Source organism: Nicotiana sylvestris, chromosome 10 (genome assembly GCF_000393655.2).
Source record: "Nicotiana sylvestris chromosome 10, ASM39365v2, whole genome shotgun sequence".
Lineage (NCBI taxonomy): Eukaryota > Viridiplantae > Streptophyta > Magnoliopsida > Solanales > Solanaceae > Nicotiana > Nicotiana sylvestris.
In genome coordinates, this window is record NC_091066.1 from 170,991,262 (window position 1) to 171,016,672 (window position 25,411).

Here is a 25,411-nt window from a genome sequence, read left to right on the forward strand (position 1 = left end):
AAGTCACGAGTTCGAGTCGTGGAAACAGTTTCTTGCAGAAATGCAGGTTAAGGCTAGACCTTTGTGGTCCGGCCCTTTTCCGGACCCTACACATAGCGGGAGCTTAATACACCGGGCTGTTTTTTTTAGTGGGAGAGTGCACAACAACGATTATGTTAAAAAAATTTGCACCAGAAATCTCAATTTTTTATTGAAACTAGCAAAGGGTTATTTTCTTTGACTAGAAAAAAAAATTCCAGTGATCTTAAATTCCTAAATATTTGAGGAACATCAAAACAAGATGATCACTTTTAGAATTATAATTAACATTATCTGGTGCATCAGATTGAACTTCAGTTGCATGTGAATTTTTTAAATATGAGTTGGACTTGCAGTAACTGGTAGAGCAGACTGTCCATTCTTTTCTGTTGGTGGAGGATTCTTGTAAATCTCAGCTTCTTTGCTTTTACCCCATAGAAGAAAATACAAGCCAATAACAACCAAAATGGATCCCAATATGCTGTTAAAGGAGAAAAAAGAAATAGAATAGTTAAGCAACAATAATAGTTAAAGGGAAGTTAAAAGGGAAGTCTTGAAGCAATAGTAAAGTTATATCCGTGTGACATATAAATCACAGAGTCAAGTCATAAAATCAGGTGTTTTCATCAGGTAGACTGCATATATCACGTTTCTTTGGGATACGGCCCTTCTCCGAACTTTGCATAAACACATGATATTTCGTTCACACCCTTTTATTCTAAATTGTGGGAACACCTTAAGATTCTATGCATCTATTGAATATCACTTAAAAAGGTACTCCCTCTGGTTCACTTTAATTGATTTTTTTGGATATTTTTACATATATTAAGGAATTCATCTTTTAGCATTAATTAAGAGTAAAAATGTCCATATTAACTTTAATTTGTTCATTGAAAATTTAACAATAGTCCTAGGCTCTTTACCCCAAAGGCAACTTTGGAAAAAAGAAATTAATTCCTTCTTGTTTTCTTTGATATCTAAAAAATCAAATATTATGAACCACAAGAAAAAGACCAAAAAATCAATTAATGTGGACCAAAGGCAGGGGCGAAGGTTACATAAATGACCACCCTTCATCGAAATTTATATTGTATATATAGGTAAAATATTAGATTTATATGGTATATAACATATATTGAACACCCTTTATCGAGGATTTTTTTTTCTTCATCTCAAGTTTGAACACCCTAAATAAAATTCCTGGTTTCGCCACTGACCGAGAGGATTATATAGAACTTGTGTACTGTTCTTTTTACCATGTTGTTATTGGCCTGTAGTTCATCTTTAATGTTTTATTTAATTTTAACAAAATATGGTACTATAATAGATAATAAGATCTAACCTTCCCAAGTGAATTTGAGCATGAAGTATGGAAATGTCAAAGACAGCAGCAAAAATTTGAATGAGGGGACTGAATGCTGAGGTGAAAACTGCACCCTTTTGCTTTACACACCATGACATTACAACATAGCACAAACCTGATCCCACCATTCCCTGCATACATTCATAGGAAAATAAATTAAAATTATTCGGTACGGAAAAAAAACATTGAGAGACGTTTGGCTTAGCTGATTAAAAGTAGTTGATAAGCACCAGTTTTGAAACTAATCTTATAAATGAGCAGTTACATATTTGGATAGAAGTGCTGAAATTAATTATGAGCAATCGACATGATTGGTGAAAAGTGATAATAAGCACCTTTTCTGAGAAAATGACTGAAATAGCGCCCTTAAAGTTGTATACATTAAATATAAATTTAAGAGTATTTTTACATGAAAAATGACATAACGAAAAAACGGAACAAAATTAGGGTAAAGAAGTAAAAATATTGGTCAAATCAAAAAATTTATAAGCTGAACAATCATAAGTTGGGGTGACCAAACCACTGTTTTTTTAATTGATTTCGACTTATAAACACTTTTGGTATTTACAATATATGCATATAAATCAAAAAAGCGCTTATAAGCTGATCCAAACACCGTTCAAGAGAAGGTAGTGTATTCATAATAGTATGAGAAGAAGGTTACTTACACCAAATATGACACTTAAGATCTCTAATCCACCTTTGAGTATCCATTTTGATACATTTCTGCTAATAATAAAGCTCAAAATTGCAGACTGAAAAGCTCCAAAAAATGACATAATTGCAGTGCTTGAATATTGATAAGGATAATCTTTGCTAATTCTAGCCTGTACTAAAAACCAAGCAGACCACACAAAACAGCCTGCAAATAAAAATATTGAACCAAGAAACCAACTCTTTTTGTTGTGATTTGTTTCAATTCTTGATCCTGCTGATGGATTTATCAATGACATTCCTTTGTACAAAGTGAGTATTAATGCTCCACCAAGACAGAATATAATGCCTAATATCTTTGCTCTTCCACTCCTGCTTTTTATTTTTATAGTTTCTTGCCTGTGAAAATTTTCATAGGTTAATGATTGAGGCATAAGTATGTAAATTATATGACACAAATTTTCTTGCAAAATTAAGATAAACCAAGCATCTAGTTTGTTACTAATCCAACTTTGGTATGGTTCCTTTTGCTGTCTAAAAGATCCTAAGTAATCTGAAAGCGACACCGCTTACGCACGTCCTTCGTCGAAAAATTACGCGGTGTACATAGGTTAAATGTTAGCTATTATAAGTATATATTTAATTTTTGGACACCCTTAATACAATTGAAACAAAAAGTTGCACGCCCTTTGCCAACCGCCACGGAAGGAAGCTTTGGAACAACAGTAAAGTTGTCTCTGTGTGACCAATAGGTCACGGATTCGAGCCGTGGAAGCAGACACTAATACTTACATTAAGCTAAGCTGTCTACATCACATCTCTTAGGGTGCGGCCCGTTCCGGACCCTGTGTGAATACGTGATATAAATAGGCTGGTGTAGGGATGTACATAGGTCGGGTTGGTTCGGATTTTATAATTACCAAACCAAACCAATTGTATCGGGTTATTAAATATAAAAACCAAACCAAATCAATAAAACTCGGGTTTTTCACTTTCGGTTTTTCTCGGATTTTCGGGTTATTCGGGTTTTTTAGGGGGGGGGGAGGGGGTTCCGGTAAAATCTTCGTAGAACAAAACATATAAATTGTGCTCAAAATATTTCTTTAGTCCTAGTAAGATGCAACTATATAAAGTATTTTCCAAGAAAATAATACAAAATATGAGATATGTCATGGCATTATCCTAAAATATTCAACAATAAAGACAATAAAATTATGTAATATAAATATTGCTAATTAAAAAGCCATAATAAAAATAAACATAATCTAAAAGTAATAGGTCATGCTAAAATAAGTAGACTAATAAGGGAGTATTAATTACATGATTAAACGATAAAGAAAAAATAAAAATAGGTTATGCATTTTTATCTGAATTATTGCAAAGCAAAAAATAGATATTCAATACATTCTCGTTCGTAGTATTGAATTAAATATCTTTTATTAGCATTAGTATTGATTTGATTTTGGTTTGGGCTTTTATTAGCACTATTTAATTTACTAATGTTAATGGCTATAAAACTTATTGGAACATTCAAAAGTTCTAAGTCCAACCTTGAAATAATACCTCAAAAGATAAAATTATGAAGTCGTTTAAGAAATATTTATAAATTGCATCACAATAATTATATTTATATATATTAAATATAACTAAAATTTCTACATATGTAATGTCGGGTTGGTTTGATTTCGGTTTGACTTTCTTTAGTTAAAACCAAACCAAACCAATTATGGTCGGATTTACCTAAGTAGCAAAGCCAAAATGAAAGTGATGACAGGCACCATATTGAGGAAAGCACAGCTAAATGTTGTTGATGTGTATTCCAGCCCAAGTAGGAAGAAATATTGAGTCAGTGTACCCCTGAAAATGGCTCTTTCTCAGAGTTAGTAATTGTTATTGACTAGAATATAATATAATATTTATTGAAATAAATAACATATGAAACTTTATCATAAAATAAATAGGAAAACTCACCCCAGCAGTGCACTGATAAACAGAGAACAGATAATGCGAGCCGTTAATTTTGATGTCACATTTCTGCAAGGCAATTGAAGATTTAATTTTTCAAGCTGCTTTGGGAAATAAATATGCTAAGAATTTAACTTACATATATAAACATTGTAAATAATATTTACATAGCAGTGTAATTTAACATATTATCTCAAGTTGTCTGCCTTATTTTTCACGTAACTAGCTCCACTTATATAATACTGAGAATTTTAAAGTTATTTATGTAGTCAGCATAATTTAACATGTTGTAATTAGTTGTCTCCCTTATTTTTCAACTAACTAGTTTCGTAGATCAGAGGCGAAGTCGGGATTTGAAATTTATGAGCCTTGAACTTGCCACTATACTTATAGCTCGTCTTAATTATTATGTTTGCAGTTGTATATTTATACACATTTAAGAATGCAAATACAAAGTCTAAGAAAAAGTTGCTAGGTTCGTTCGAATCCGTAAGTAATAGTCTAGCTTCGCCCCTACCGTAGATTTGGACAATTACTTGTCGACTGTGAAGGTGATCAGATAGTGTAAAACTTAGATTGCCAGCGTTGTATACGGGTAAAATTAAGCCTGTTGAACATCTTGGTTTCCCGGTAAGACAAACGGGACTGGAACGTGATCGTAAGGAATCGGAATTTGGGCGAAGAGCCTCTTATATCGAGCATCGAGCAAAACACCCACCCTCGATCAGAAGCATCGGGCCACGTCTCAAGTCCGATACGAATCCCTAAACTTCGGAGAGCATTACCAAACGGCCCAACACGACTAACAGAGGGCCGTGACATCCCTGCTCAACCGGATGTCACGGCGTAAATCTCGACCCGTATCAGCAATGAATCAATGATTAGCATAAAGAAAGATTTTTATCCTTTATTAGAATTGTACTTAGGGTGAAATTCCCCTACTATATAAAGGAGAAACTAACGATTCATTCGACATATTGTAACACGCATATCAGGGCAATATACTCTTATTCTCTATCTGTTATTCAAAGTCCTTACTTTTGTTCATCAGCTCTTCATAAGGATAAGTTTGGTTTCGAAGGAGGCTCCTCATTAAACCATTTACCGAACCTGGGATCGCTCTTATTATTGGTTTGACACTTTATAATGTCTTTCATTTGTTTAAATCTAACGTCATTAATCTTTTGTATTGAATTAATCAGCATATCCTTAAAATTACATATAAATTCAATTGTTATCCATTTTTTAGGGTAAACAAGCATATAGTAGAAGTTAAATTCATTATGAACAGATACATATAGTAACTCTTTTAGGTGACTTTGATAGTATAGGAAAATATTACACGACCATTATATAGAAGTTAAACTCATATTGTTACCAGTGATTATCACTATCCGCATATAAAAGTTAAACTCTTATTATAATGAAAAAAACAACGTATGAAAAGACGTACCTTTCAAACTCATTATGAACATTTATACATAACTATCTTTTAAATGATCTGATACAATTTCTTTTTAAAAAAAGAATTACGGAATCAGTATATAGAAGTTAAACTCATACCGTTCGAAAAACCAGGCTAAGGGGGCTAAGAAAATAGCAGACACTGCAAGCCTATATGTTGATGCCACCAATTGGTCCATTCCTCCATTGAGGACTTTCTTGAAAAGTGCATTTACAGCAGCAAAACCAAATTCAACAATTATCATTGCAATAACTGTCTTCCATTTCTGAAGGCAACTCATTTTCAACAATCTGTTGTTGAAATATTATATAAGGCTATAATACAAAATTTCCTTAAGTTTTTCTTGTTTGGTTAGCCACATTTTTAAGTGCATAAATGAGCTACAACATATATAGTAAAAGATCCATGAAGCAAAAGGAATATGAAATCAATTCTTTTATATCACATCATTGTTTTATGCAACAATGTCTAATTTATGAATATATTTAGCTGTTTTCTACTAATTTTTAATTGAAATTCCTACATGTTGCAGATTGTTCGAATATATAACTTTATTAGCTATTATTCAATGTCGATCATTAGCTTATAATGACCACACAAATTGCTCACAAGTTTAACATTTTCATTCTCCATTTTAGTAATAAATTTGACTCTTAGAAGAACATAAAAACTAGTATTTTTAATGTGAGCTTTTTTTTTTATAATCGAGAAATTTTCAAAGACTAGTAGCGTATGTATGGTTCGAGATTCAGTGGATATGGACTCTCCCTCCGCCCCTCTCTGCTTAAATACCAGGTTTTTGTCTACAAGAAGGCTCAAACCTGTGACGTGTGCCTAACTTACAAATCTCACGTTCAGAGGCGAGGTTCGATCGAACCCAGTAGCTTTGGTACAAACCTTATATTTGTCTTAAGAAATTTATTGAATATGCACAAATTATTAAATTAGAACTCAATAACTTAAAAGAACAAGAATCGTGAACTCATAAGCTTCAAATTCTGGCTTCGCCTTTGCCCACGTTGCGTTCTTACCACTAGATGAAAGCCTTAGAGTAAAAAAACAAAAAAAGTTGAGCATTTTAAAAAGTAGATACACAGAAAATTAAGCATCATTTTAGGCATCTAATCCCCCGCTACTATTGGAAATAAAGAGTAATTTATCTGCTTCTATATATAAGTATATACATTTGGGAAGTGGGAGAAGAACAATCTGTCTAATCTTGAAAATTAAGCATAAGCCAATTATATTGGTTTGGAGTTATTGCAAGACACTTGCACGAAATTTCAGTACTCTTATGTGACATTTCAGACTGTGGATAGGGCGAGGTCGCACCACTGAATGTAATAGCTATTTCAAGATTCTCGTTGCATTAACATACTTAAACTTTCTGAGGTTGGTTTAAATTTTTAAACTGGACTTATATTAGCTTTTAAGTTTATTTATGTTTGAATAATATTTATGTCCATCTTACCTACTTTTCATATGTTGGCTATTGTTTTTTTGGTTACCCGGTGTCTGGTTCCTGCATTGGAGCCCTATTATATCTGGGTAGGATCCCATTCGGGAGGAAGTGCTCTCTACCAAGGATTTTTCCATACCTAAGGTTCGAACTCGAGATCTCTGGTTAAGGGAAGAGCAGCATCATCTACTGCACCACATCCTTTGGTGAGTTTGTTTTTTCATTCTTTTATTGTTATTCTTGTCTTTTGCCATGGGATTGGCCTAGTGTCCATGATCATGCAAATGCAAATTAAGTTATTGGTTTAGTCAAACAATAGAATAAGAAAACACTTGTCCTAATCTTACCCTTTTTCCTCAAACATACCTTAATTAAATTATATGTCACGTGGAACATATTCAATAGCATATGGCATCTTTCATCTATATATACTAATTCCTGGTGTCTCGACAAGTATAATGGACAAATAATTATCTCTGAAATGACCAAAAAGAAATTCTCGGTTTTAATTTTTTGGTGAAAAGCAAAGAAGAATCAGGTAGAGTAACAGAACAAAAGCCACACCGTTCTTTCAGTTTCACAGCATATTTGTTCTATTTCTGAATAACCAAATGGCACTAACGAATGAGAATGATTGTATATGAACACACTAATGGACTTCTTTTTATAAATAGCACAATGTTCCTGTTAAAGAATAATAGACCTGGACATAACCATAGAACTTGCGTATGAAGTGAAAGATCATCCAAAACCATACATGGAGACAACATACTCCCGGTTGTCGGGACATCTAGACCGTAGACAATACGACATAGAAAACCCAACATTGGATAAACTAAAAATAGGGAACGAGTATAACGGACGAGTTTAACTCAACCTCAAAGCTAGCTCAAGACACGAAAATTACTCAAAACCATATAAGGAGATAGCATCTCATCCGTTCAACTAATGTAGGACAACTTCAATAATTTCAACCAAAAAAATGGCCTTGAAAGAACACAAAAGCATGTTACAAAGGTTGTGGAACATAGAAAGAGAATTGAATTCATAATAACAAAAAAGAACTGCAAGCAGACCAGACGAGGAAGCAACATTATTGCCGCGCACAACTTTACAAATCTTAATGACATACAAACAGAAATTACAAGCCAAATCAGGAAGCAGCGAGAATTGCTACCTCAACCTCCGAACTAGACAAGGATGATGCTTATTTACGATACAGTTTCAGTACCTACTGTCAATTGTACAAACTGATTTTCATACAAGGTTTAAGCCTATACGACATCAACAACGTGCCATGAACAAAATGTTGTATTCACATGTCCATGCCATCGAATATCTCTCCGTCATCCTCAAAACTTGAGCCGTCTAAAAAAAATCCTTCACCAACCAAGTTACTGCAATAAACAACAGTTGATCAGGCCTAAAGGTATTATTTCAGTGAAAAGTAGAATATCGCATCCTGAAACCATAGAAGGGTAAAATAATCACCTCACACAGCTGAAGCGGAAACTCACAACACGTTTCAACTTTCTATTGTAGAAGAAGAAGTGGTAGGACCATCTGGAAAAGACACAAACACTTGTATTAATGCACTACCATTTAAAAAAGAAATTTGACCAGCAAATGGAATCTTGTCACTCTTTTAATACCATCTAGAAGGTTACACTATCCCACCAAGATATTAACATAAAACTCAAAGTGACATCTGCCTTGTTTGGACAATATTTTAGTTGAAATATGACCATGTGCTACGGTCTTTTTAAATTACTAAAGTCGTCAAAGCTTTCCTCTTGGGCTGTCTAGTTCCTTCCGACACATGAACAGACGACCCCCCCCCTTTCTCCGGCAAGCGACTCAAAAGAACAAAAATGCCCGTTCACACTCTTATCATTCTAATGTTTGAATTGTTGTGTCCTTCTGTACTTGAGAGTTTTTGACTTTTTAGCTACTTAGTAAAATGTAGTGACCAGACGTGCATATAGTCAATTTTGCCCATCTAGCTGTCTGAGGGGCCAGAGAGGACCTCAATCAGATGGTTTAGATGATAAGTCGAAGAATAGAAACTCGCACAGAAAGTTGACACAGCATAAAAATGATTGGGTAACAAAGGGGATCAATTCATATAAAACCTTACATGGCTCCTCTCTCAAGAAATGGATCTGCATCTGCCTCTGGATTGTAAGTGTAGATCTCACATTCAGCAACTTTCACAACCTGCAGTGCTAATAAGCTAAGCAACTTGACCACGCTCTCTCTTGGCCCTCTCTTTATGTTAATAAAATATCTCACCTCGTCTAAAGCCTTGTACAGAGTTTCAAGCAGAGGACTGCCTTCATTTGCTTCAAGCCACTCCTGCAACCCAAACCATAGCATACCTAAACAAATATCTCAAAGTTCTCTATTTTGATAACTTGCTAAGCCTTGAAATGAATATGGTGCAACACCATCTCCATTACGGCGTATAATACACTCACTACCCTCCCCAGAAAACAAGGAAAAGATAAAATAGCCTAATCATCTAATTGCTCCACAGATGCTATTATGGAACATCAAAAAGAAATGAAGGTGTAATTCTATTCAGGAAAAAACACAATTAATCTGATTTTGGTCTATTAAGGGCATAGATCCAAACAACAACCTTGTTTGATTAGCTATGTGACCTCCAATTCTATGCAATTTACTCATAAGAATGCTAATGAAGTGAGACCCAAGGGAAGATGATTTCCTATTAAAGTGCAACATGACAACCAAGGCAATTGCCAATATCTTCCCGGCATATACCTTTGAAGCCTCAAACATGTAGATGTCAAATATCTGCTTAAAACTGTCCCAGCTCTCTTCAGTGAAAAACTGGTGAGCTTTCACTGCACTGGTAAACCAGAAAGTTGGCAAGTCATAGCAAAACAGGGATAAAATGCATATACACGCATTGGCAGAATACAAACAAGACAACTGGAGTATTGCATTGGGAAATGGAGAGACTTGAACTCTCAGCTCCTTAAAGAGCAACAGTAATCTAAACTGTCTGTCAAACCATCTGACAACACTCCCAAAGCTGTAAGAGAGGATTATAAAGCGGGATGCCACGTCGCCAAAGAAGCTGACAGTGGCATTACCCATAATCCACCCAGTCAGCTTATTACAAATTCAAGAGGATTATTCTTCTTTTAATAAGCACAAGATATTAAAAAAATAATTTCAACATAAGTTAGAGACTTACCTGAAGTCATAATCTGGATACATGTGATAGAGAGTAAGGAGTAGATATATCAATGTTTTCCGACTGGAACAAAAATATAGAAAAAAATTACATTATGAACAAAAATACACTTGTTTCAGATTTAATACTCCAGCCGTAGGTCTGGTGTAGGTCTGGATTCACCACCTCGATCTGCAGCTTAGATATTCAACAGGTGAAGAAGAATCGGTGTCCGAAGATCTTCCAAGATAATCAAAAATCTGCAACCAAAAGTCACTTTATAATCCCGCGAAAGAAGAAACTATATTAGCTACTAGTAACAACACAACAAGAAGAAAATCGGACCAACAACTTCCTGGATACTGTCATAAACAACTGAAGTTAAAAGAACTAAATGAGGCTTCACAACATGAGGGAGGGTGAAGAATATAAAAGTATAAATATACAATAATGAGCACAAAAAAGCTTTTTCATGATTGAAAATAGTGAGATTTAATTTTTCTAGCTTCCTACTATTATGTCTACATATTGGGAGGAAGGTGTAACTTTCTTTATCTGTCTGACTGAGAAAGAAAATATAAGAATGCGAACATCAAGATAAGCACAACATACTTCTACGTGTGTTAAAGCTCTTCTATTCTCTAAATCAAAGGTTGGATTACCAATCAAGTAGGACAGAAGAGTAGAGACCAGGATTAGAAGCATTTATAGTCAAAAGCACAAGGTGATTTCTTCCCATTTGGTGGGCAGAGTTACCCGGTACCTATTCTTGGGAGAGATGGCAGGTACCTGGTGGAATAATGAAGGAGCGCGTAAGCTGGACCGGATGCCACTATTATTGAAAAAAAGCATTTATAATCAAATCATGCAAGTGACACATCTGGACCTAAACCCTCTTGACAAAGATACTGGGACTCAGGAAAAGGGTTTGAACTTGCTAAATTTGGAGAGCAGAATCACTGGTGCACAAAGGTGACAACAGCCTACGTGGGTTCACACCCTGGAAGCACATATATTGGGAATAATTCAGCTCCCACATCTACTTTGATGAAGGAGGTGAAGAACATATTAGCCTCTGGCACAACAAATGGATTGAAATAATTCCTTAAAGAAGACAAATATACCTTAAAGGAAGAATTCCAAGAACAATTCCAACTTGGGATGCACCCTAAAGCATGCATAGATTACTGCAAAACTGGGAACTCATGGGGTATTATGTTCAGAAGGTATTAGGGGGATTGGAAGCTAAACACCGCAATAGAGTTGCTACTTAAACTGGAACAAGCACAAAACCCCAGAGGAGACAAACTAAAGTAGAGCTGAATGGGAAAGGGAGTTCACAGTCAAAGCTTGTTACTATCCAAAGCAGAGCGCCAGTACATCTATTGTCGATTGGCCTTGATAAATAAAACAAAAATGGTATATACAGATTGAACTCTGTAAGTTCCCTGTGATTTTTTTCAGGATCTGCAGAGGTTATTGAATAGGAGCCCATATCCTTTTTATCCTAGATGTACTCAATCCAGAGCACGTTCATAAAAGCAATTACCTCATCAGCCAATATTAAAAGAGGCCTTCTACTTTAAACTTAAATACATGGATTCCTTTTTCTTTTTTCTTTTAATGAAGTTAACAAAATTGTATTATTTTCTCACCAATCAGCCCTTAATGCTAAAAAAAGTTCCATAATAGGGTGTTGCAAAATAGTAAACATATGAAGTGTTGCGCGTGATTGCACCAAGCCTCAGTGAAGAGTAAACAAACAAAGTTATAGATGAGTTTCATCAATCGAAATTACCTCATTCTCCAAACTAAGCGAAAGTTTCTTATCTGTTCCAGTATGTTTACCTAAAAACAACAGGCAAAGTATATTTTAGATTGTCCAGAAGCAAGGACGCTACACTTGGAAGTCACTAAAAACACTTACAAGAGTATGCTTCGAGACATCCTTTAATGGTTCGCTCTCCAAGATTCACATGACTCAGAAAGTCATTTATCCTGTAAATGTCAAAATAATTCACTGCAAGCAACCAACTAAAGATCTTCAGCACTTATTTGAATGTCATTACATGTCAAAGCTTACCGATCAAGAGGGGTGTATTCCAGGTACTTCATGATTGATAATGACGCAGATGTTTTGCCACAATAATGATATTAGAATTTAGAGGTCCTACTCCTGCCACAAAACAAAAGTTCAAGACAATAAATTACCGCGTCCAAATAAAAATACATCAGACTCCAATAAGAAATTAAGTTACCTCCTTCCATAGTTTAAGTAAAACAACTACTTTTTCCCAAGTTAAACGTAATAAGTGGAACATCGCAGATTTACCACATTCATAGCAAATTAATATGGTCTTTGTCTATAAACATGATTCTCCCGATTCAGAAGGTGAGGATCATAAATTTGGTGCTTGAACGAAACTCACAAAATTTTACCAAAGAAATTACTAGAAACTCGTCTTTAAACATGACTAAAAGGGCCACTCTAGTTCTGATTATTTTTTTATTTTTTATGTCGGTGGTGTATAGGCACCTTGATTATTCCACTGGGTATCTGCTACCTCCCACCAGCGCAGGTACATGGTAGTTGTGTCCACCAAGACTTAAGCAGATGGGACAAAAATCACCTAGTGTTTTTTTTCCGTTGGGATTTATGCTTGAGACCTCATGGTTCTCCCCCACTTCATTGACCACTGGGCCACACCCTTGAGTGCAACTGTAGTTTTGATTATTTTACCTATTTAATCAGCTTTTTAATAAAAAATAACTTCTTACAGTATCAATGTTTAGTTAGTGCCGCTATGTTGCTCGAGTCGTTCAAAAATGCCTGCTAGTGCGTATTGGATACTCCAAAAGTTATGCATTTTTTGAGGATCTGACATCGGTACAGCGATAGTATAGTAGTGCATAAATAATCACGTTTAACAGATAACTATGGTTATAATGAAAATGATTAGTATATTTTAATAAGCAATCTAAAAATCACTTATCTAAATAACTAGAAAATCGATCAGAATCCAAACAAAATATGGCCTGGTAATAGACCTTTTAAAGACACAATAAATTTCCGAGTCTCCTTAATTGACCAACATACAATTATTCCAATAATTACATAATCCATTTGCATGATAACTTATATGCTGCACTGTATCTCCAAAAAATCTAGGAACTTTTGCTTGCATTAAATTCACACAAGAGCTAAACAAACTTTAATATTTCCATTTTTCATTCAAAGATGTCCTATGAATTAATACAACATTAAAATGTTCATGAAAAATGTAAAACTACAATGTAAAACATACAAATAGCGAAAACCAGCAACTAAAACCACAGATCCACAGACTTTGACTAACAATAAGCAAAAATAAAACTGAAAATACAAACAGAAACTGAAATTTAAATACTAGAAAAGGAAAACATACCTTTTTCAACAATTGAGATATTTTAGAAGGAAATTGGGAGTTAAATCAAAAAGAGTAATCGAAATTTTGCTTATTTTTTATACCAGGGAGTGTACTATTAGGAACCGAGAATTCGAATATTCTGTAAACTGAGCGATTTTTCGAGAAATAGGAGATCGATTTTTGAATTTGGGGGAATTTTTCTGGTGTCAAAGGGGTCGGAGCCAAGCGCTTGTCTTAAGCTGATTGGTTAACGGTTGATGATTAGTCTGTTTCGGTGGGTGGGTATTTCAATCATGTGGATCTATGTAAAGGTTGAACCTTATCCATTAGATTCAATTAATTATTTATAGAGAAATTTTTATAAAGCACTATCTTTTAGTTATAATTAGTTATTTATAGATATTATTTGATATATTACGGATTGTACATGCGTTTTTTATTGTTTACGGGACGAAAAAATTCCTTATTTATATATCAGAAAATAGTTGTACTATACTCATATATAAACTCTTCAACTTCATGTTTTTAATGTTATTGGGAATTTCAAATTCTCCTATAAGTTTTCGACAATATTACTCCCTCTCTCCCATATTAAATACTCTGAGTATTATTAAAAAGAATTACTATTTCTTTAATATTAAGAATATATAATTGAAAACAATTAATAAATTTAATTTTGAATTTCTAAAATAACGATTCCTTTGAGGTAAAGTGACAATTAAAATGGGACGAAGGAAGTATATTGTATCTTTCCTTAACTATTTGATATTGAACTAGTATTAATACCCGTGCGGATGCGCGGATACTAATTATGTTAATTATTTAAGTTATTTGGATTATATGTAAATAATCTTACAATTTAAACTTTCTCGGTAAATATAAATAGTCATTGGATATTAATAAAAAAACACTATATGAAAAAAAAAAATTAACCACTTCTTCTATTTTTCTTTTTCGATATCATTCTCGCCGATGTCATTGGATCCTAAAAGTAATCATGAAGCGAAATAATAACTCATGATTATGGCAAAACAATCAAATCTTGAGACTATGAATCACTCTGTGGATACGACTAGACTCTTTTACTATTACTTGAACTCTTATTTGGTGTGTCGATACCTCTTAAAAAATATTTCTTTTTTAAAATTTTAGTTTCTAAAATTTTATTTTTCAATAATAATTATTTTTATAATAATGTCAGTGAATTTATTTTTCAGTATGACCCCATTTTGATATTTGACATTAACCATGTTAAATAACTAAGTTATTTGATTCATATGTAAATAACCTTAAAATTTGTGTACTTGAATTGACAAAAAATATTTGAAATTGATGATATTTATGTCCAATTTTTTTATATTCAACAAAGATGAATCATCAGAAGAAATTCGTTGTCATCTCATATTTCTGGTTTTTAGATCTTTCATACATTTTTTTAATATTTTTTTCTTTTATCTTATTTTTTATATATTCTTTCTTTTGTTACAAAAAATAATTTATTCACTATAAAAGGATGAGTTTTAATAGAAATTATCTACATAAGAATTTTTATTTATATTTTCAGTCTTTGGTTGAAATTCTTTCATATTTTTCTTCTGGCTTTGTCTAATCAGCTTAAATAGATGATCACCCGACCACTTAAATTAAACAATTGAAGGATGTGTAATTTTTATACAATCCATATATAATATGTGTACAATCGTGTGTTGTCAGCATATCATCTACTTATATTAGCTATAAAAAGTAAACAATAAATCTGACCGGATATTTATGTAAATATTCCATAAGAGTTTGGTTTTTTGAGTTTATCCATGATACGAATTCTATTATAATAATTTTAAAAACTCTCTACTAATGTTCAAAAATATCTTATATTTTTATTATCTTTAAAGTAGACAAAAGTAAAGAGATTTTTCGAAATAATTTGTTTACAGTTTATAAAAAAATATTTCACGTCTTACCAATTTTTTTTATAAAATATATTTTTTGTTACACTTGAAAATCGCTATAGAAACTATCAATTAGAAACCAATATCTCTCTTGTTGAGTTCGAGGAAAAAAAACCTTTCACATAATCTAATGATTCAAAACTAATATTCTTCAACGAAAAGAATATTATCCTCTTGCAATATTGGCTTGACTACAGCTAAATGAAGGGGTTCCAACTTATACCCTTCAATTCCTAAAATATGCTAAATTGAATTAATAATAGCAATTATATAACCAAAATTTTGTTAATTGTTTGATGTCCATCTATACAATTCTTCAAACAAATATTCTTCATAAAGGAAAAGAAAAAAATAACGTTTTTTGATGTATTTTCTCCAACATTTATGTTTACTTCATTATATATGTAAGTAAACTTTTATTCGATTTTTAAACTCTTTTTTGTTATTTGGATAAACATAGATGTGTACCCTATATATTACATTTATTTTAAAAGAATTCGCTTTATTCAAATTTAGCTACAGTGTTTTAAAGAACTATAATTATAGGGTATTAAATGTGAAAAAGTTTTATAGTTATATGGAGTAATTTTTTTTTTTTTTTGCCAGAGACGAAGTAGTATTTAAATAATTAGAAAATATAACAAAAGTTCCTAACATGATTGCATATGATCAATAACCAAAGTAAATATGATAACATGATTAAAAAAAGATAAAAATTTATTTTTAATTTAAATTCGAATTTTAAAACTTTATCTATAAATTCAAAATTATTTTTTAATTCAGACTCTCTCTCTCTCTCTCTCTCTCTCTCTCTCTCTCTCTCTCTCTATATATATATATATATATATATATATATATATATATATTTGTATTTGACTAACATATTCAAATATAGAATAAAGTTACCATATATTATTGATATTTATTAGCTTGTCAATTGGCTTAACCATAATGCCAACTATATATGGTAACTTTATTCCTTTAATATATATATATATATATATAGATAGATAAATATAGATTTGTTGACCCTTTGATTAATTTGGATGCACATTGAATAGGGTCTTTAAAAGGGAAAGCCGCCAAGCTTTTTATCAGAATTTTTTTATTATTTCATTTCGAATTCGAGATCTCAGGATAAATATAGAAAAACTTCCATCCTTAATTTGATTTATCTAGAGTAATTTTGATTCTTATTTATAAATAATTATCTCCTGCATCAAGTTTGACTTCGTCTTGCTTACCATCAAAGGATGTGGTGCAGTGGATGAGACTGTTCCTCCCTTAGCTAGAGGTCTCGAGTTCGAGCCCTAGGTATGGAAAAATCCTTGGTAGAGAGCGTTTCCCCCCGAATGAGGCACTACGCGACGCGAATCCGGATATAGTCGGGCTCCAATATGGATATCGGACATTGGGTGGGAAATCAAAAAAAGAGAATCGCCATACTTTGGTCAAATTTGACCAACGGTCAAAGTATTGAAGTTGAGTCCATTTTCTTTTGTCCTCCTAAACTTGTTCTTGGTAAAAGAATTACACCTCCTTAATCACGAGTACTTTATGTCACCAAAGCTTAAACATATTTAAAGAAATTATTTTTGCTTTTATTGACTTGAAATGGTAAGCTTTAGTCTCATAATCTAATTTTATCTTCAATACGTCACAACTCACAAATTAAATACTCAATCCCATGGGGAGACCAAGCCATATTATATTATGGTATTGGGTGCTCGGCATCTGATTTCGTTTGGATGTGTTTCTTTTAAGTGACTTTTAAGTTAAAATAATTTTTAAAAAATAAGACTTAAAAGCTATTTTAACGTAAAAGCACTTAAAATAAGTCAATCCAAACGGACTCTTTGGTTCCACATGATCAGCCATTGTATTCTCCGGCCATGATTGAAGATTGGGATCTAGAAAAAGGGTCCTTTAAACGAAAATGATAAACAAAAATATAATGGCGAATTTGTGAAAGAAAGAGTCACAAGTGGGTTAACTTCTAGAAAAGCAAATATTGACTCAAAAATTAGGAACAAAATTTACTTTCCAGATAGGATGGTTTGTCCAAAACACGTGCTTGTGCCCATTTAGGAAATATACAACATGTAGTTGGGGATTGCTACTAGGGATGGACATAAAATCCGAAAAACCGAATTCCGAACCGAGCCAAATTAATTTGGTATTTCGGTTTCGATTTTTTTCGGTATTTCGGTCTAATTCGGTACTTGAATTTCAGTGTTTCGGTTCGGTTTTCGGTTTTATAAGAACTATTTCGGTAAACCGAAATACCGAAATTTGGTAATATATCATACAGCCCAAAGCCCCAAAGCCACAGCCCACACGCCCACCCAGGCCCAGCTGCGTCCCACTCCCACCCAGGCTCATCTCCCCCAACTCCCAACCCAAGGCCAATCCTAATCAAATAATCGATTAGACTTAGACGATTACCCAACAGTCCAACACTCAGAGTCTCAGACTAGGGCTGGGGCCTGGGAGATATCATCGAGAATTCGAGTTCGAGATAGGGTATTAGGGTTTGCTTACTGCTTCAGCCTTCGGTGCTTAGGAGATATCATCGAGAACGAGAAGAAGAAGACGAGAATCGACTGCGACTCTAGGATATCAGCCTGCGAGTCGAGTTACGACCAGTCGACATTCGAGCTCGAGTCTCATCTCATCTTCACCGGTTAACTTCACTACTTTTGTAAGTCTCATCTCATTCTCATGTATTTTCAGTTTTATTTTTGCTTATTGTTAGTCAAAGTCTGTGGATCTGTGGTTTTAGTTGCTGGTTTTCGCTATTTGTATGTTTTACATTGTAGTTTTACATTTTTCATGAACATTTTAATGTTGTATTAATTCATAGGACATCTTTGAATGAAAAATGGAAATATTAAAGTTTGTTTAGCTCTTGTGTGAATTTAATGCAAGCAAAAGTTCCTAAATTTTTTGGAGATACAGTGCAACATATAAGTTATCATGCAAATGGATTATGTAATTATTGGAATAATTGTATGTTGGTCAATTAAGGAGACTCGGAAATTTATTGTGTCTTTAAAAGGTCTATTACCAGGCCATATTTTGTTTGGATTCTGATCGATTTTCTAGTTATTTAGATAAGTGATTTTTAGATTGCTTATTAAAATATACTAATCATTTTCATTATAACCATAGTTATCTGTTAAACGTGATTATTTATGCACTACTATACTATCGATGTACCGATGTCAGATCCTCAAAAAATGCATAACTTTTGGAGTATCCAATACGCACTAGCAGGCATTTTTGAACGACTCGAGCAACATAGCGGCACTAACTAAACATCGATACTGTAAGAAGTGATTTTTTATTAAAAAGTTGATTAAATAGGTAAAATAATCAAAACTACAGTTGCACTCAAGGGTGTGGCCCAGTGGTCAATGATTTTTGATGCTTAGTCCTAATTTTTGATAATCAAACCTACATAGGCAAAAAGCTTAGTCCTAATTTTTGATGCACTTATAACACTCCCACTAGGTGTATTAGATGTGTTGTTAGATGAAGTAGAACTATATGGAGATTGAGGACAAGATTCGGTTGAATACTTTTTTAGATACTCTCCAAACAAAGAATTCATATAAGCATACACCTCAACATTTATTTTCTTTCCTTTTTCCTCCCCAAAAAGTTCTTCAAGTGCTCCCTCAACATATTCAAATTTGTTACGTGGATCCAAAACGGAAGCAATAAAAATCATTTTATTCATCTTTTCAGGCTCACCCCAATACTTCTTGAACTTTTCTTGCATTTGCTCAGCCATTTTTCTCAAATGCCCATCCTCACTAGCTAAACACATTTTCAAATGACAATAAAGTTCAGATACATCCTCAAAATGAGAATTACAAGTGACATAACGTGAACCTGAAACTTTTTTAGTTAGCTCGTGAAATCTTGCAAGAAACTCTATCACATTCCTCACATTCACCCAATCATCAGATTCAAGAGGACCTGCATTACCACCATCTTCACAAAGATGAGAACATTGATATGCAGAAAATCCATCATAAAAAAGATGCAACTTGTCAAAGGCTTTTTCAAAGTGTTGTGCTGTATCCAACATCAAATAGGTGGAATTCCACTTGGTAGGAACATCCAAACACAACGTTTCGGTACATTATACTTTTACATGTGCACAACACTGTTTAAACTTTAAAGTCCTTGCAGGCGAAGATCTCACATACCTCACAATATTTCTAACACGTGTCACAGAAGCATCAAGTTTTTTCAAACCATCTTGCACAATTATATTTAGTATATGAGCCATGCATCTCACATGAAGATGTTTACTACTCATCATATTAGTTTTCCACATATCTAACTGTTTAGACAATTCTTTGACAGTTACATCATTTGAAGAAGCATTGTCCACAGTAATAGTGAAAACCTTGCCTAATTTCCATTCAAGCAAACAATCCCTAATAGCTTTAGCCATCTCTTCACCCTTATGACTAGTGATAGAGCAAAAATTAAGTATTCTTTTATGCAACTTTCAATCCCTATCAATGAAGTGGGCTGTCAAACACATATAATTTATTCTTTGTAATGAAGTCCAAGTGTCTGTTGTTAGGCAAATTTTTTGTTGTACTTCTCTAAAAGAACTTTTTAGATTTTGCCTCAATTCACCGTAAACTTCATAACAATTCTTTGTTATTGTTCTACGAGAAGGAATACGAAATAGTGGTTGAGTTTTTCTCATAAACTTTTTAAAGCCTTCATTTTCTACAAAGATAAATAGTAGTTCATCAGTAACTATCATCTCAATTAAGGCCCTCCTAACCACTTTTTGATCAAATTTCCAAATTGATCCTTCATAATTTTGGCAAGATTGAAAATTTATCTTTGTTTGACTATTATCTTCTGCAATTTTAAGTGGGTATTCTTTACATCTAAGCAAATGATTCTCCAATCATGTTGTTCCATTCTTAGATGAATTAGCAGCATAAGCTTGTTTACAATATCGACACCGTGCTTTCCCAACCCCATTAACCTCAAATTTATCAAAATGGTTCCAAACGTCAGACCTAGGTTGCATTGCTTTCCTTTTCTTGGAATCTTCACTATCAATGGTGTTGGTGTTACTATCTACCGTAATAGGTAAACTTTCACTAGAACCAACATCACTTACTTTACTCGTATCTTCCATCTATACAAAATTAAACAAATATAAACATAAATTAACAATCAACAAATTAACTAATAAGTACCTGGCTATCAATAACAATCAACAAATTAAGTACCTTGCTACCTTACAAAATTAAACAAATACAAACATAAATTCCCAGTAGTTCAAGTAGTTCATAGCCCAAAGTCAAAAAAAGTTGAAGGTTTCAATGACTCTATTGTTCAACAAATGATCCTGGGTTAAAGAATAAGAGAGTGACTAAATCTTTTCTTGAAATTCTAGAAGCCAACATACTAGAAGATACTGTATTTCATGATTTTCAAAGAGAGCAGTCTGCTATTGTTAGTTGCTCATATAATATGGTAAAGTTCAAAAAATCAGACCTAAACAAGGTAATACAACCAAAAGAAAGAGTATGAACGTGATACAGATGATATTTTCCTACTAAAGGGAAAAGCTCGAAACATCAGTTCATTCAATCAGCAATACAACCAAAAGAAAGCGAAACATACCTTTGAAATTGAAATTGAATCGAGCTCGGAACACTGGAACAGGACAGCAGCGTCTTCGACACTTCGTTTGCCCGGAATTTGTAAGGAGTGAGGAATCGAATCGAGCTGGAAATCGCCGCCTATAACCCTAAAATAGTTTGATGCAGAAAATCAGAAACTAAATCTCAAAAAAAAAACTCAAAGAGTAGTCGAGTACTGGGATGAGATCATGAGAATGAGATGAGACTTACAAAACTTACAAAAGTAGTGAAGTTAACCGGTGAAGATGAGATGAGACTCGAGCTCGAATGTCGACTGGTCGTAACTCGACTCGCAAACTGATATCCTAGAGTCGCAGTCGATTCTCGTCTTCTTCTCGTTCTCGATGATATCTCCTAAGCACCGAAGGCTGAAGCAGTAAGCAAACCCTAATACCCTATCTCGAACTCGAATTCTCGATGATATCTCCCAGGCCCCAGCCCTAGTGTATTAACTGAGTTTGAGACTTTAAGTGTTGGACTGTTGGGTAATCGTCTAAGTCTAATCGTTTATTTGATTAGGATTGGGCTTTGTTTGGGAGTTGGGAGAGATGGGCCTGGGTGGGAGTGGGACGCAGCTGGGCCTGGGTGTGGGCGTGTGGGCTGTGGCTTTGGGGCTTTGGGCTGTATGATATATTACCAAATTTCGGTATTTCGGTTTACCGAAATAGTTCAATTATAAAACCGAAAACCGAACCGAAATACCGAAATACCGAAATTCAAGTACCGAATTAGACCGAAATACCAAAAAAAACCGAAACCGAAATACCAAATTAATTTGGTTCGGTTCGGAATTCAGTTTTTCGGATTTTATGCCCACCCCTAACACAAATAGCCTGCTAAATTCATTATTATTTTTTTTAGCCAGTATATATGGATTATACATATATTATATATAAATAATACATATATTTGTCGGTTGTTTTTAGTTTATTTGTCGATTATTTTAGTTTAAGAGATTTAATTGACGGATATTCCGGTGCATAGAAACCAAAAGTTCAAGATTGTAAGTAAAAATATCACGGTATAACCAGTTTTCAGATTGGTCATTCAAAAATAGCCAGCGTTTACAAAGTCAATGAAAAATAGCCACTATTTTGCTGCAATAGAGATCGGTCCAACATAATATACTGGAGTTCGGTGCACCTGTGTATGAACTCCAGCATATTATGCTGGATCGGTATATTTTGCTGACTCCAATATAATATATTGGAGACTGGAGCACCGATGCTTCAAACTCTAGTATATTATACTGGACAATTATACTTGCTGGAACTCCAGTATATTATGATGGAGTTCTAGTGTATTTATGCTGGAACTCCATCATATCATGCTGGAGTTCCAGCATACTTATCCTGGAATTCCAGTATAATATGCTGGAGTTCAAACATACTTATGCTGGAATTCCAGTATAATATACTGGTGTATTTTTCGGGTTTTGAACAGTGTTTTTGGTCAGATTTATCCTTACATGAAAAGTGGCTAAATTTCGATTACTTTTGAAACTGGACTATTTTTGAACGACCAATTATACCTCTGGCTATTTTTGTATTTCACCCAAATTGTAATGAAGTTGCGATGGGCCTGTGTAATGAAATAAGAATGGGCCTCTATAGGCCTTAATTCTAGTGATCGGATGTTGGGCCAAGTAAAGATGACATTCTTATGGGTTGCCCTGCCTACCCAAATACAAATACAAAACTTAAGCAAAAGATTTTGAATTCTCTAAACTCATAAGGAATAGAAGAATTAACCCAAATAATCGTTCACCCAATTGCTTAAATTAGAAATAGCCGATAAAGGTATAATATATGTATAATTTATGTATTATGTGTATAATTATGTATAATCTATGTATATCGTTAGAAAAAGTTATCAATAAATATGGCCGGCTATTTATGTAAAGATCCCGACTATCACTATTCTAGCTTCGCCCCTGGTTTATGATAATGATAATGTATTGAAAAGAATTAATCAACGATACCTGTAAAATTATCTTTATTGTTAGCATTAAGACTACCTACATGCATACCAAAATGTCCTAAACTAGTTGGTCAACCATACCTAATTTTTAAGCTCATTTTCTTACATGCCCCACCAAATTTTTAAAAAGGTCAAAATTCTCTTTTTGTTGCCATTTCTAGAGAGGTTGGTTTACCATATATACGTTCCCACACTTTCTTCTACTCCAAATATCTATATCTATACTATAATTATAGCACGAAAACCCTTAGCAAAATATCGTTCACCTTTTTTACCCTTTAACAATAGACTTTATATTAGACAAAATCGTAATTTAATTATTTTCTAATATTTAGAACTTCAAAATCAGCTAAAATCTTAGTTATTAAATCTTTCCTTATTTGAATTATGTAGAAAATCTGAATATTTAGGACATTAAAACAATATTGTTTTGGGGAAATAGGAGTATTACGTTTCTTTTCCTTACATTTGCTTATGAAAATATTTATGAAATGTCTGACCTTTATTCTTCTTACAGATTAGTGTACTTAGAATTCTAATGGGAAGCTTATGTATATTATTACTATTAAAATTTTATACTTAATTAAGTATTTTTAAAATTAGTGAATGTAGATTTCAAATATTATACAAAAAATTAATAAAGATAAAATATTATTCGAGTAGGAAAGGAGTTCAAAAATTATTATATTTTTTATTATTGTAAAAGTACTAAACCCCAATGCGGAAAAAATAAAATTATTTTTTTAATATTGAGAACAATGATTAAGTCTTTGAATTAATTACTCCCTCAGTTTCAGTTTATATAAAATCTTTTACTTTTTCGATATTCAAATTATATAAAATTTGATCAAATATTTAAATCTTTTTCATCGTATTGACATGAAAATATTGCAACTTATAGTATTTCTCGTATAATTTTTGAATATCTAAAATTTAACTTTAAAATATCAAATTAAGCTAATCTAATTTAGTTTCAAAAATTAGTCAAATTAACTCCTGAAATGCGAAAAGATTCACATAAACTAGAAAGGAGAGAGTAATGGCAAACTTTTTTAAAATTATCATATAAATATAATTATTTTTTAAATTGATGAAACTCTTAAGATACATAAATTTATTTTCACAAGAAGAGCATTGACGATTAAAAAATAAAAAATAGAGCAAAATTAATTATGCTATAGTCTAACTTGTTATTTGTTTTTCATATTAGGTAACAAAAATAACAATAGTGTTCATAAGATATCCACATATGTCCTACGAAATTAATAACGCATATATAGACATAATTTTTTTATTTATTGAACTAGCTAAATTGGATCAATATTTATATTTCTTAAGAGTTTAGATCTTTTTTGTTAATTTTTGTTCAATAACTCAAATAAATTACTCAATATAGTTAACTATTTTTGAAAAAAATTATATACTCATAATATAGGTACACGCGCAAAGCGCGTACCCTAAGACTAGTTATTTTAAAAGAATGAGTAGAAGAAAAGTTGAGGAATATTGTTGAATCAAGAGGTTGAATTACTAGAATTTGTTTTTTTGGTCAAGAGGAAGAACATATATTATAGATAAAAGTACTAATACATCAAATTTGATGCAAGCTAGGCATTAGAGTAGCTAGTGGAGAATGCATAATAGGAACTACAGATGTCCCTGCATGGAGAGCACTATTAGGTACTAAGTATTAAGTAGTTATTACATTAGTATTACAAAAGCTATTTGAAGTATAGAGCGATTGTGTTGAAATAGATACAAGCCTCCTTTGGTGAGTGCCTTGTTGATCTTGTTGTAGGTAAGGTAGAACAAAAGATGGTGGTTGTACAAAAAGCAAACAGGTAGACTGTGAATTCATAGATTCATATTTAGCTAGACTATCAGCAACACAATTCTGCTCTCGATATATATGCTGGAGGGATGGGCTATCCAGCTGTAGGAGTAACAACCTGCAATCGTTTATAATGTTAGCATAATGTATAGAAGTTTTTTGAAGCATACCGATGAGTTGTTGGACATCTGTTTCAATCACCAATGGGGTCAAATGTTGTTGCAAAGCTATTTTCAATCCCATAAGAATTGCAAATAGGTATGTCTATATGATGTTACCTTTTTTTAATTGACCTGCAAAGCCCATAACCCAACTGCTTTGGTGGTTGCGAAATACCCCACTAATGCCATATTGCTGATAGAAAAATGAAGTAGAGCCATCTATATTCAGTTTATAGCAATTTTCAGTCGGTGGATGCAATTTGATGT

General features: G+C 33.1%; 2 protein-coding genes across 2 annotated transcripts; both read right to left on the minus strand.

Annotated features, from left to right (window-relative positions):
* Window positions 1-150: 150 nt before the first annotated feature.
* Window positions 151-5,805, minus strand: LOC104222522 (WAT1-related protein At3g30340). The gene is made up of 6 exons (XM_009773756.2): window positions 5,564-5,805; window positions 4,007-4,069; window positions 3,776-3,892; window positions 2,050-2,434; window positions 1,361-1,512; window positions 151-499 (listed from the first exon to the last, which is right to left on the minus strand). The coding sequence occupies exons 1-6, from the start codon at window positions 5,743-5,745 to the stop codon at window positions 352-354; spliced, it is 1,047 nt and encodes a 348-aa protein (XP_009772058.1). The 5' UTR covers window positions 5,746-5,805; the 3' UTR covers window positions 151-351.
* A 2,052-nt stretch (window positions 5,806-7,857) lies between these two features.
* LOC104222521 (uncharacterized) lies at window positions 7,858-13,750 on the minus strand. The gene is made up of 11 exons (XM_009773752.2): window positions 13,552-13,750; window positions 12,210-12,302; window positions 12,054-12,124; window positions 11,925-11,974; window positions 10,313-10,386; window positions 10,148-10,210; window positions 9,709-9,796; window positions 9,217-9,279; window positions 9,062-9,141; window positions 8,416-8,487; window positions 7,858-8,321 (listed from the first exon to the last, which is right to left on the minus strand). The coding sequence occupies exons 2-11, from the start codon at window positions 12,239-12,241 to the stop codon at window positions 8,240-8,242; spliced, it is 675 nt and encodes a 224-aa protein (XP_009772054.1). The 5' UTR covers window positions 12,242-12,302; window positions 13,552-13,750; the 3' UTR covers window positions 7,858-8,239.
* Window positions 13,751-25,411: the final 11,661 nt, after the last annotated feature.